Here is a 13,618-nt window from a genome sequence, read left to right on the forward strand (position 1 = left end):
GAAGGAAATGGCAACCCCTTCCAGTATTCTTGCCTGGGAGATCCCATGAACAGAGGAGCCTGGTGTGCTACAGTCCATGGGGTCGCAAAAGAGTAGGACGTGACTTAGAGGCTAAACAACAACAAAAATACTACTTTTCTTAAAAAAAAAAAAAATCTGCCTATATATTCTCAAAACACAGGGTCAAACCTATCATACCCAAAACATAATCCAAAATGTAACATGCTCATCACAGATTAATTCCTGGGAAGAATCTGATGATGACTGTGTTCCTTTACTAACATACTCTTTTGTTTGGCCAATTCCAAGGCAGGGCTAGGAAAGGAAATTAGAACAAGACCTTACCATCACAGTAGAACCAGAGGTGACACAAAGTCGGAGAAATTGACCTTAAAATACTTCAAGTAAAATTATAGGGTGTTGTGGGACCCTTGGATATATAAGCATATCCGCCCAACCCTTCCTTGGGTCTGATTTCAACTCAGATCACAGAAGCCCTGTCCCTTGTAAGTGTTCATTCTGAGTGGCCTAATTTGACTTCATTCTGCTTGGGCTTCAGTCCAGTTGGCAGATGACCTTGTAGAAGCTGATCTTAGACACTTTCCCTTTCTAACTTTTTGGCACCACTGCTTCAGTTGCATGAGATATCATCTCTGAAACTTTATCTTGGGTTCCCCAGGTTTTGCCTGTTTTGTAGCGTTGGTTTTCTCTTAAATCATCCTGCTCCAAAGAAGTGCATGTGCAATACTAAAGCACTGATCAATTCCTAAGAATTAGTCAATGACTTGCTTGCAAATTTCCAACAGCTCCTTGCCTTCTTTCTACCTCCCTCCAAAATGAATAGCCTCAGAAGCAAAAATGTAAGCAAATGTAAGGTAACTTTGTGAATACTGTACAAATGCACCATTTTCTCTTGCAGGTTGGTCTTTATAGAAATGAAAGAACTTTGATATTTATTATCTGAAATAGGTTTAACATTTGGAGAAATGTGTTTAAACACATAACCTTAGAAAAACAAGCTGCTGGAACAGAGAACTGGGGTAGGCAGAAAACAATTTTGCTGTGTGTGGGGCAAAGTTAGAAAATTGAGTCCTTCTGAGCATAAAGAGCTCCCAGGTGAGGTAAAAGTGAAATACAAATTGATTTCCAACTCTTCATGAGGGCCACTAGATATCAATTTTAAATATACATGATCACGATATCAATAATGAAGAAATCTTATATTTTATTTAATACTTTGGCCAGTCCAGCTCCTTTGAAGGGGTCACTAGTTTAGGAACTAACAACAAACCATCATTCACTTTCCTGGAGGTTCATCGTTTTCCTAATTATTTCTATTGGTCTTGCTTTACTCTTACTGCAAATTAAGGGTTAGGGGAAGGGTTTCTATATTAGATCAGTAATGTCTGGTTCTTATCCAAATATTCCACCTAATAAGGATGTAAATTCTCACGGACTGGACAACCACTCTGCAACATTCCTGAGAACTGAATAATATAATAATCTTGAAAGTCAGCAGAGTGGATTATCCACTTTTTTTTTTCCTGGACTTGAACTTGTGACCTTAACAGTAGCACTGCAAAAAAAAAAGCAAACGTGCTAAGCACTTTGCCAGAGTAACCTTCCATGTAGACTTTTCATCTTAAATACACACAACTGAAAACAACTACAATTTTTGGAAAATTATGTACAAACCCAATACTTCCTTTGATTACATATAAATACAAATTAGCTATTTTTCCTAAAAAGTGGTTATAATAGTAAATAAATACAAAATAAATCTGACCATTATACTTCATGTGCTGGGGCTGAACCCATATAAAATGTACAACTAAATACATTTTAAAATCTTTAAGGAATAATTCTCTGATTAAAATATTTGTTTTCCCAACTTCTTTTCGTAGATATAAATATATTTTCAAAATAGCTGTGTTTTTTTTTTCTCCATTCCATTCCATAAATAAAGTCTTCATTGGGAAATATTAAAGTGTCAACTTGACTTTTTTTGCTGTTTTTCTAATATATATATATATATATATTTTATTTTGCTGTGCTAACGACACCCACAACCCTCGACAACCATGTCCTGATAGTTCTTTAATACCACCTTCTCATTCTCATCAAGGTACAGCATGGAGATGGCGCTGAGCTCTGTTGGGACACAGCATGCCTTGGGAATCTTAGAGTTAACTGAGTTGACCAGAGTTTGGACAATGGCATGATTCGTGGAGTTCAGGTGATCGGCCAGGGGAAAAGGGCACTCCCCGTGGCAGTAAAAGGCATGATACCCCGGCGGGGCAACGATCCAGTCATTCCACCCCACATCACTGAAGTCCACATATAAAGGGTGTCTCTTACAGCTGGACTTGAGGCGTTTCCGCTGTTTGTGTTTTGTTTGCCGCTTTTCTCTTCTGTGGAGAGGGTGTCCTTTCCCATCGTGGCCAAAAGTGACAAGCAAGGGCCTTATCTGAGACCAGCTGTGCTCATCTTGGTGCAAAGACCTGCTAATCCGCACATGCCTCTTGGAGGCCCCACGGCTGTCCTCTGGGTGGGCTACCTCCACCACGAACCCGTGGTTGGTGAGCCTCTGGGCGGTCCACCTCATCACGGCGGGGGTGACATCGAAGCTCTCCCACCTACTGGCATTCTGAGTCACCAGCCTGGTGTCCAAAAGTCTGGTCACAGGGAACTTGGAGTTAGCTGTGGCAGGTTTTATAATTTCATAAATATTAATTCGGTGATGGAAACTGCTATTGTTTTCCAAAGCTTCGGGCACATGTTTCCGAAAGACCTGAAGTTCTGCTGAGGTGATAAACTCCTCAGTGGGGACAGAAGTTAAATTAAAGAAGAATCGCCGGGTTGTTTTCCCACTCACTTCCGGCAGTTCTTCCAAAGATTCTAATTTGATATGAAAAAGTGGAAAAAAAGAAAAATTGTTCAGTAAGGCAAGTAAGACAGTCTGATTGTATATAAGGATTTATAAACATCACTTCAGGGTTTGATTCAACCCATGTAAAGTCTGCAACCAGAAAATTACAATTTCCCCCTTAGATAAAGAAACTATCCTCCCTTTTCCATACATTATGTCAACATACACACCAAGAAACAAAATCTCACAATTCATTGTTATTTTTCTTTTTAAATCTAATATGTGAATACTGCTTCCAGGTGGCTGTAATAATGGGGGGAATGGTGAAGCATTTCTTTGGAATTCACAGACTTTAGGGCAAAAAAAAAAGTCAGCACTGTAGTTAGTAGAGGCCTAATGAGTGAGGATTTGAGGAAATTATTGCATTTCTTAAAAAGAAAAAGGCTTTAATGTCAATCCCTTAAGCAGTATTCTAAAACATTACTCTGCAATTTAGATGATTTACAAATCTCGATATACAGATTTCAGTTTCCTAATTAAAGACTCTGAAACTCAACATCAACGATGACATTTTGCAAAGTACACCCTACTATTTTACTCAAAAGTCCAGAAACAAAGGCATTTACAAGGGATCTGCTTCTTTGGAAACGTAAGGGTGGAACTAGGACATTGTAGTAATTAAGGCTGGACAATTTCAAGAGAAGTTAACTTCCCAACTTTGTCTGTTCTCTAACCTCCTTATGACCTTAAAAATAAAAATCTCATTTCAGATGCTTTGGGGAAAAAATGATTCTCTTCTATTTATAATTCCTTTATCTTAAACAAACAAACAAAATATATATAAATATATATATACACACACCTAATAATAGGCTACAGGATACAGACAAACCCCCTGCTAAATTTATGAAAATCTACAGAAATGCCATTATGATATTCATGATGTAAGAGATAATCTAAGTACAGCATAATCATTTTGTATCTATTATTATTATTTTAAAATAGTCATTTAAGTGGGCTATATGTAGAAAATTCTTCCTGATTTAAAATTCTAGAATTTCAATTTTAAGTACCGTGTTTTGAACAAACAATATAACATAGCACCTTGGATATTTAGTCTGCAATTCATAAAAAGTATACATTATTACTAAATTAATAGTGAATAGCACTGGAACTTTGAGATATTTGGGTTTACTTTCTTCTAGCTTTACCACATCCTATCATTTCACTGTCAACAAATTTTACCTGCTTCATTCAGGATCCAACCTGAGTGCCAGCAAAATCAATTTAGACACAGTTCCATGTCATCCCCATAAGAGGAAATCATTTTTCATTAATTTTATGGCTGTATTTCTTCTAAACCAAATAGCTATTCATTGTTCACAAAATCTAGATATCTTAGCAAAGGATAATCAGATCATTCACCCAAAGGTTCTACGTTATAAACCTTCATCATCAAAGCAACAGTCATTATTGCAAGCTAAGGTCTACAGGGGTGGTTTACACTAAATTATGGAGGAATGCTTTAATGGGATGCTTGGAAACTTTAACCTTCATGCAAATCACCTAGGACACCTTAACTCTTCAAATGCAGATTCTGATTCAACTGGTGAGTCTGGGGTGGGGCCTGAGATTCAGTATTTCCAGCAGCTCCCAGGTGAGGGAATGCTGAAAGCTGGGGAACTGCCCTTTGAGCCTAAAGGTTTTAAGGAATGCTTTTCATGTTCAAGTATAAATTGCCAGAAACAAAGTGCCTTTTTTGTTAAGTAATATAAAGATGAACAGAAGAACCATTAGTGTTGGCCAAGGAGTAAGAGTTGAAGCCATGGATGAATAGATCTAAAGCTCTTCTCCTTAGACACAGACTAACCCACATCTGTAGGGCTACCTTTGGGAGAGCTCTAAACTCTGCTGCCTGGCTAATGGTACTTCAGACCAGGCACTATTTTAAAATAACTCTCCCACCAATCAACCAGGAAGAGAAGCTACCAGCGAAAACAGGAGTGATGTAAAAATCAGCAGCGTCCTCCAGACACAATGACCCAAAGCCTGATCTGGCCCCAAGCAACTGACTTCGCTGATCTCAGAACACGTAAGAATTTCTTGCTCTTCTTAAAGAGAGGAAGGAAAGGCAGATTATCCAGGGCCTTTGTGGAACAGCTGTATTGACAAACAAGCCCATAGAAATATCACACACAGCCAGGAAGAAGATGAACAATCTCTCAGGGAAGCATGAGAAACAAGTAAATGAAGCAAGGAGGATGGGCATTAAATAGAACAATAATGAACGTATGCTCAGTCATATCCAACTCTTTGCACCTCCACCCCCCCATGAACTACAGTCCACCAGGCTCCTCTGTCCATGGGATTCCCCAGATGAGAATACTGGAGTGAACTGCCATTTCCTCCTCCAGGGGATCTTCCCGACCAAGGGATCCAACTGGTGTCTCCTGCATTGGCAGGCAGATTCTTTACCTTGAACCACTTGGGAAGCCCAAATAGAACAATAACCCTCCAAAAGACCAATGTATTACTGAATTATATAAAACTCCCACAATTCAACTGGGTTTAACCTATTAAAAGGCAATATCAGGTGCTCCAAAATCTCATTGGAGGTATTAATAAGTGGCAAAATAAGACTCACTTAGCAAAGGAAAAAACTTACACTATTAAATATTAACTAGTAATGTGAAGATCCTTCTCCAATTTTGCAGCTTCATCTCAGTCAACCTAATCCCTACTGGACCACTATCCCTTCTTAATTCAAAGGCCTCTACAACAAGACCCCTGACTGCAGACTCTGGTCACAGAGATACGTCAGAATGTCACAGGAATCCCCAAACCCAGGAAAACTGACCAAAGTTAGGGTACTCTCTCCTTTGATCTGCAAGGGAACATGAATTTTTTCTAGAAGGTAGAAAAAAATCTGAACTTTTTGAAATGAAGTAAAGAAGTTACAAATCATCACATCAAGCCTGGGGATTCTGAAAATAATGGAGCACTTACCTAAGTAGGTAATGTACATTTTTCCAAGGTATATGTAAATAATCTTTATTGAATAAGCTGCACTTGCCAAGGGATCTGAGGATTCCAGACTATTTTAGATGTGGGTCCCTGAACTTCTAAGTTCTTAATCAAATAAATGGAGCTATGGCTGCAAAAATGTGGGAAAGTAAGGAAAAATAAGGTAAAAATGACATTCAACCTCTCTTCCAAAAGTAGCGTTCTAACTTAATCATCTACACTGTCAATTATTCATCTATATCAAAATAATCCAAAGATAAGACTGAATTCCCACAGCTAGCCTAGGCTCATTTTGACTTCCTCTTCCCTAGACCAGGGGAGAATATGAATCACCAGGGTAATATGAATTACCTTATGACAGAACAATTAGAGAGAAACTGTTACAAGCTCCATTTTGTAAATGAAATAAGTGGAGCTCAGAGAGGTTATGTGACTTTCCTAAGGTCACAGTGCATAGCTATGCAGTTGAGCCTACTGCAGGCCCCAGGTTTCTGGCCACTAGATGGCACCATCTAATATAAGGGAGAGGCAAAAACTCAAGCAAAAGTCAAAACCAATAGAGGCAGGTTTATATTTAATACAAATACATCTGCAGGGTAAGTTCTGTCCCAGGTAAAGTAATAGAAATGATAGAGGAAGCAGACAGAACTAAAGCAGCAGAAAAGTAAAGTGGGAGGCACTGGAACATGCAGATCTTGTTTGGAACCACTGATATTCTGTGGCTGTCTTTTTCTCCTACAGTATGATGAGTTTTAAAAAAAAGTAAGTTGTCATGTTTTGAGAATTTTGCAACAATCTTTGAATAAAAAATGTTAAGAAAACAACAATGAAAACCTGAAAATGTTCTAGCTAGTCAGTAAGGTTGGAAATTATTGCCCTGAAATAAAATGAAAGTAGTGGAGAATAAAAAATAATCATGTCCAAAATATAAAGTAATGATTAGAGAATACATACACACACACACACATATATATAGAGAGAGAGGGAGAAAATTAATGCATCAAAGAGAAAAAAAGATTAAATATAAAAGGTTCAAATGAATCAGTTAAAAATTAAAGACAACAAAGGAGATGGCAGCTAAAAGAGAGAACACAGTCACATTCACTAACACTGATTTGGCCTCTGCACACCCTTAACTCCAACACCTGTGGAATGATCCGGGGTCCTCTTATTATAAGTTGCCTACCTGGTGAAGGATACAAAAGGCCAAGTCTTTAAAAAAAAGACAAAATAGCTCAATGAGGAGGGATCAACAGGGAACAGAGAGGAACCACTAAAAAAGAATCAGCATGTAAAACATCAGTGCAAGAACTCTCTGGGCACCAGAGGCTCCATCTATGAGCATTTCCCAACAGAATGCCTCTTCCAGATAAGGGGGCCTTTCTTATTCACGCTGAAATACCTGGGGACACCTGGGAAGCATCCCCAGGTGAACACTGGTTTGGTGGGTATATGTGTCCAAATCCTTTGGTTGTACTGGGAATTTGTGTTCAAACTGGGAATCTATGTTCAATTGGGAATCCCAGTGTTGTACTGAGAATCAGTGTTCCTTCACAGGGCAGTAGTTGTTTCCTGAACTTTCCTTTTAATTGGGTATTTTCATGAAAATTACATTTGCAGAAAAAAAGTTAATCTTTAATTCAAAGCTTTAGTCTTAGAGGCAAATAATTCAGTTATTTCAGGCAAAAAGAGAACTGTGTCCTTCAGAGTCTGGAGAGCAAGCATGTGGTCTTTCCTTATTCCAATCTGACAGGAAAGAATAAAGATTTTTAGCAGGGCCAACGAAGTCAACCAGTTTCAAAGTGCTTTTAACTATAAGCAAAGCACAGAACATTTTCCAGTTAAAAGAAGTGATTTTTTTTATCCTCAGTGGCAGTTCTGAAAGGCCTATGAGGCTGAAGTACTTTTTAACAACTTGGAAAAAAGAAAATGTTTTGCAGTATTTGGGCTTTCCCAAATAAAAGCCACTGTAGAAAGTACTAGAGAAAGTTTAACAGGAGAAACGACAACTGATCATTTCTGTGTCGGAGTATCTATGATGTGGATCCATTATCTTCTCGCACTGGTGGAAAGAATGCCACCGTGATATTTCTTGTCTTGTATTTCACCAAATCACCCAGATCCTGCCCACAAATAAAACCAACAGGTAATTCTTGTAATCAGATCCTTTGGTCCTTTAATAAATAAACACCTATGAAGACTCTAGGAACCAAATTCTACTCTTAAACCCTAAGCCTTAATCACATGGTTTATTAAAAGATTTTTCAGTGTCTTGCATGGATGTTTTATAAACAAGAATATTTACAAAAACCAAATTCTGGGTTATACAAAAATGAACTGGTCTTCAAAAGAAGGGCAATTTGTAGCATACTGATTATATGCTAGTCATAACAAGAAAAGAAATGGGTTTGTTGAAATTTGGGGCAAACATTACATAGCTTTTTTCTATCATCTAATTGTATTAAAATCTGAAGTTATTTCAAATTGATTTTAAGCAAGCTGGTAACTTCTGTACTATTTGGCACATAACACTTAACATGTTTAAAGACATAAATTCTGATTTATAAGCTCAAGTATGCTATTTAAGTTAAAATAACACACTATATTAAGTTTGCCTGTTTAGATTTGATCAAGGCACTTCAAGAGGAAGGAGAAATATGGAGAGTTCACTGATGGGATCATCATGCAACTGAGTATTTTTAGGAGTCAAATGTTTTAAATGATCTATCTTCCTTTTAAGTTCCAAGAGACACACAGTACCTTCTTGGCCTTAAAAGTAAAGAATGATTTCCTTGCTATATCTCCAGGAGAGGTAGCCAAAATAGCAATTTGTATTACTTTTCTATCCAGAAAAACAAATCTAATCAGCATCAGTTGGGAATGATGAGCTGGATCTATAATCACTCCAAGGTAGTGATGATAGAATGTATATTAACAAAAACATTTCTACATGACAACAGATAACTTGTGCTTTCAGTAGATGAAATCTGAAGGAGTAATATGAGATCTTTCTTCCTTCCAAACCTAATTTCTGCTAGCAGAGAGCACCTCACTTAGAAATGTGCTGAAAAATGAACTGATTATCAATTCAATGTCCCCTTCATTAGGTATAGCTTCCTTGATGAAGTAATGTAATCTGCCTTTATAACCCCTTCCCACTATCAACTGCTGTTCTCACAGTGTAAGTCTTCCACACTGGGAGAAAACGCCTGGCTGTGACACTACTGATTTGCTTTTATCAGAGCACAGATTTCCACTTGAAACTGACCACCTCGGCAGGGCAAGGTAAGAAAAAGGAAACTATATCCTAGTTCTCCAATATTCTACAAGTGGCTGCTCTGTGATATACAACTTTGGATCCTCCTCTAGAACTTGAAGGAACCTGGGCTCTGTTTAGAATGTATTAAGCCAAAGGAGCATTTAAAAGTGTAAAAAAAGAATTGCAGTGGAATGTATTTTTGAGTAATTGCCCTAAGAACTTGGGTACAACAGATCTCAAAAGTTGCTCTAAGACATTTCAAATCCACTAAATGCCTTTCTGATGAAACAAGCAGAAATACCCTACCTTAGAAAAACCACATCCAGTATCATAAAAGAAAAAAAAAATCACATTTCAACGCACTAAAAGGAAAACAAGCAGCTAGCTGCTGCAAAAGCTTTCATCTGAAGGCTAGCCTTGTCTCTGTTAGGAAGTTCATCTCAGATTTAAGCAGAAGACAAGAAAGTCATTGTGGAAACAGTAAGATTGATTGGGGAATTGATCTCCCACGAGGATTAGATAGGGATTTGAAATCTTCCAAACCAGGCCCAGATCTACTGTAAATTAGAAAGACTTTGGGGCCCTGGGCTTTGATTTTTCAATACTATCTCTGAAAATTCTGCCCTTGGCGCTGTCATGCCTGAAACCCTGGCTTAAGCAAGAGAAGCAGATTTATAGAGCAAAGGCTTCCAAACAGACATGGAGAGATCCCAATCTGCCCCCCTCCTTCTCATTCTTCTCCTAAGGAATTCTTACACGTTTCGCAGTCGAGGGGCATGCCTTTTGCCCTCATCTTCCCCATCATTTGATTTCTCTCTAGTTCCTGGAGGAGGAGGAGTCGCTCTTCTGGCTCCAAGCCAGGAAAAGAGTGCCGATTTACCGAAAGGGAATCCCTGGCTCTCCCGCCACACAGGCAGTGCGTGAAAGCCAGGTTCGGAAAGGTTCTTACAAACTGGGAAATGTGTGCAGCGCCCGGGCCAAGCTGCCCTGCCAGGGATGCCTGCAGTCTGCCCACGGCCGGGCGCTTTGCCGGACGACTCCCCGCCCCCGTCTCCGCCCCCAAGCTCCAGCCCCGCGCCTCACCTTCGTGGTGGAAGCTGCGCACGGTGTTGGCGAGGCTGGCTGCCCTCTCCAGCCGGTGGTCCGGGGCTGGCGCACCGGGCTGGCCCGAGTGCTGGCGGTACAAGTCCAGCATGTAGGGGGGCACCACGGCGTCCCTGCTGGGGGTGGGTCTCTGCTTCAGGCCGAACATGCTGAGCAGCCGCAACTCGAACTCGCTCAGGACGTCGTCCGAAGGCTGGGATGAGGAGCGGCCAGCAAACGCCGCGAACTTCCTCCGGCCCAGCTCGGGAATGAGGCCGGCCGCGCCGCCCAGGAGGACCTGGGGAAGCAGCAACGCTAGAAGACAGCGGGTCCCGGCCACCATGGTCGACCTGCGGACAGGGCCGACATTAGTCACGGAGTTTCCCGCCCAGCCCTCACCCCTTCCGCCCCCGCGGGCTCCCGCTCCGTCCATTTGCCTCCTCCTCCAGGGTGCCCACCTGGCTGACAACACTCGCGGGGATACTTCAGAGGAGCTGAAGCCCAAATGTTTGGGAGAATGGAAGAACACCTAGTTTCTGAGCCAGATGGCTTTTCCCCGCTCCCATCCCATTCTCAACCCGTCAAGATTTGCCCCCTACCCCACCCCACGCTGCGTCAGTGACTGTCACTTTTTTTTTTTTTTCTGTGACACTCACGCTGACAGCTGTATAGGGAACCTGGGAAAACCACTGCTTAGTCTCACATTCCTCCGTCCCCTAAGCTAACCCAAACACACAGCGCTCACTTGCACATAAACACGCACAAATGGTGCATGTGACTTCCTTACAGGCACTGTATAGAACTTCCTGATACACACAGGGTCTGTAACTTCCAGAGCCAGTAAACTCAAGGACACAACTTCCGAAATCACTCGCAACCTGTGACCCGAACCTAACCTCACAAGTGTCAGGGCAGGACACTCCATCCACCCCCCGCCCCGTCCTATGCAGTAAATATACACAGCTATCTGCTTATTGCTGCTACTGCTAAGTCGCTTCCTATTAGGTAGATGGCTAATATCTATTAATTCACGTGTCAGTTCAAGGTGGCACGAAATAACTGGCCCCCTTGCATTCCTGGTTAAAAAAAAAAAGAATAAAAAGAAAAAACAGGGAGAATCCCAACGTATAATACTTTTCTAAATGGGATGCGGCTCTGAGTAGAGAGAGCAGTTCTCCGGGAGAAACTTGAAGTTAAAACGGATCGCCACGGCAGGACGTACAGGTTGGCAGCTAACGGGTGAAATCCACGGGCCACCCTCTAAAAGGGACTTCTTTAACTTAAAAAAAAAAAAAATCATCCATGTGTTAACAGCCCTAATAAAATCCCGAAGAGGGAGAGGGAGGAGGGGCGGAAGAGAGCGAGCCAGGAGGGCAAAGCCTAAGGTCGCCAGGGGCGGTAGGATGTGGGTATCCCCTCAGCGGCTCGGCTGCACGTGGACCTGTTCTGTTTACGTCCCGCCAGGCCTGGCCCCGGGAGGGGCTCAGCTGCTGCGGCCGCCGGAGACCCGCGCCAACCCCCAGCCCCGGCCCAAGTTGTCACCTTTAGGAGACCGCAGACCGTCTAAGAAGCACGCGGGGACACGTCCATTGAAAGAGCCTCCACATGGAAAAAGCTCTGGCTGAAGGACCTGGCGCGGGGACCCGGTTCCCTTCCTTAGCCTCTTCCTTCTCCCAGGTGCCGGCCAGGCAGTCCCTCCCAGCACGCAGGGAACGGCCTCTCTCGGGTCGGGCCCGGCGGAGAAGTGGCAGGGGCGGCGGGGTTCGCAGGCGGTGAGGCTGGTCCGCTGGGGCAGAGGCACCGGGGCGAAGTGGAGAGCGCAAGTTATTCTCCCTGCAAGTTCAAGAAGTCTCCAGCCAAGTGCTGACACACAACAACAGCGGGCAGGGGGAGGAGTGCAGAGCAGGGAAGGGAAGGGAGAAAGGAAAAGCTGGTGCTGTCGTCGTCCTTAGGAACCAGCGCCCGCGGGACGCGTGGCCCCGCGCCGGGCCGGTTCCGGGACTCTGGGGGCGAGGGTTCGGGGCTCGGCGCTAGCTCCGCCGCGGCCCATGGCTCGGGCCAGCCATCCTGGGCGACGCCGGGTCCGGGGAAGGGCGCAGCGGCGATCTCCGTGCCAGGCGAGTTGCCCCCCCGCATCACTCTGCCTTCCTCCAGCGCACCCCCATTAGCGCTAGCCAGTTGAAACCACCGCGGCTCCGGCGCTCCGGCGTCCTCGGGCACATTCTCCGGCGAGACGAGCCGAGTATCGGGCCGCCGAGGCGGGTGGCCGCACTCTCCCCTAGGTCTCTTCGCCCCCAGGCCAAGCCACCGTACCCTTTGTGGCCAGCCTGGGGTCCGATCACACCTCGGTCGGCGCGTTCCAGGTCCCCGAGCTCGGGTGGGAGGTGATCGGCATCGCGGCGCTCGGGCTCAGCGCGCCGGTCTTCGGCTCCGGCGCGGCCCGGTCAGCCGAGGCCACGGCGCAGCGGCGCGCACTGCCGGGCTCTCTAACTGGCGCGGGGTCTGCGGGCGCGGGTGCCTCTGAGTCCCCAGTAATCCGCGAGGCGCTCGCCCCGAGGTAGTTCGGTGGGCGGCGGAGCCTGCGGCGGCTGATGTCTGGCGGCAGCTGCCAATCCCGGGTAGGGTGTGGGAAGCAGAGCGGCGGGCGCAGCGCGAGCCGGGCGCAGCGCGGCGCGGCGGGGCGAGGACTCTGGCGGCGACGGCGGCGGTGGCGGCGCCGTGGCGCGGCGCTCGCGGCTTTTAAAGGGGACGCCGCCTGCCGTCTCCCTCCCGGCCCAGGCCGAACACCCTCCCCCTCGGTGGCGCGGCTTGCCGGGGATCCCCGAGCGGGCGGGAGCAGTGTGCAGGGGTGTGGACGGCTAGCCGGGGCAGCCGGGGCAGCCGCGGTGGGGTGGGGCCGAGGGCGGGGACCCGCGGCCGCCGTGGGGGCGCTCGTGCCTCCAGCCCCTGCCCTCAGAGGGGAGATCCGTCGGAGCGCCTGGCCCTGGCTGGGAATCCCAGGACGAAATCCCAACGAATGCCAGGTCGGGCCTTATTTCCCCTCCTGGCCCGTTATTTAGCTTTCAGTTTGAAGGTACTCCGTAATAGACGATTAAAGAAGAACTCAACCAAGTTACAAAGCATCTTGGCATAGGCGTGGGGTACACTCTTCTGTGTTTACCCGAGGTGAGAGGAGAATTAAAAGAAAACTAGAGCATGGATTTGCTTGTAACTTAAGCTTTAACATTGAGAGACATATGCTTTTACATATGTAAATTTATTTATATAAATGCGCTCTTTTATTCCAATAAATATATGTGTAATACACAAATATACACGTGTGTGTCTATAAATATATCCATATATGTAAATTTGTGCTACCAAAGCACACGTTTTTATAAATA

At 44.3% G+C, this 13,618-nt stretch overlaps 1 protein-coding gene across 1 annotated transcript; it reads right to left on the bottom strand.

The window, feature by feature from the left end:
• Positions 1–1,201: 1,201 nt before the first annotated feature.
• Positions 1,202–12,928, bottom strand: BMP2 (bone morphogenetic protein 2). Its single transcript, XM_055432094.2, has 3 exons — positions 11,778–12,928; positions 10,236–10,585; positions 1,202–2,898 (listed from the first exon to the last, which is right to left on the bottom strand). Exons 2-3 carry the CDS (start codon positions 10,576–10,578, stop codon positions 2,054–2,056), a joined length of 1,188 nt encoding a protein of 395 aa, XP_055288069.1. The 5' UTR covers positions 10,579–10,585; positions 11,778–12,928; the 3' UTR covers positions 1,202–2,053.
• Between the last annotated feature and the right edge of the window lie 690 nt (positions 12,929–13,618).

The sequence above is a fragment of the Moschus berezovskii genome, chromosome 15, assembly GCF_049115385.1.
Source record: "Moschus berezovskii isolate FMDL1 chromosome 15, NW_MosBer_1.0, whole genome shotgun sequence".
Classification (NCBI taxonomy): domain Eukaryota; kingdom Metazoa; phylum Chordata; class Mammalia; order Artiodactyla; family Moschidae; genus Moschus; species Moschus berezovskii.

What these genes read in the sequence shown, in the direction of transcription:
- BMP2 (XM_055432094.2), bottom strand. Translation starts at nt 10,578, where the DNA reads ATGGTGGCCGGGACCCGCTGTCTTCTAGCGTTGCTGCTTCCCCAGGTC. An exon ending in GCGCAGCTTCCACCACGAAG is followed by an intron (nt 2,899 to 10,235) that starts GTGAGGCGCGGG and finishes ATATCAAATTAG; the next exon opens with AATCTTTGGAAGAACTGCCG.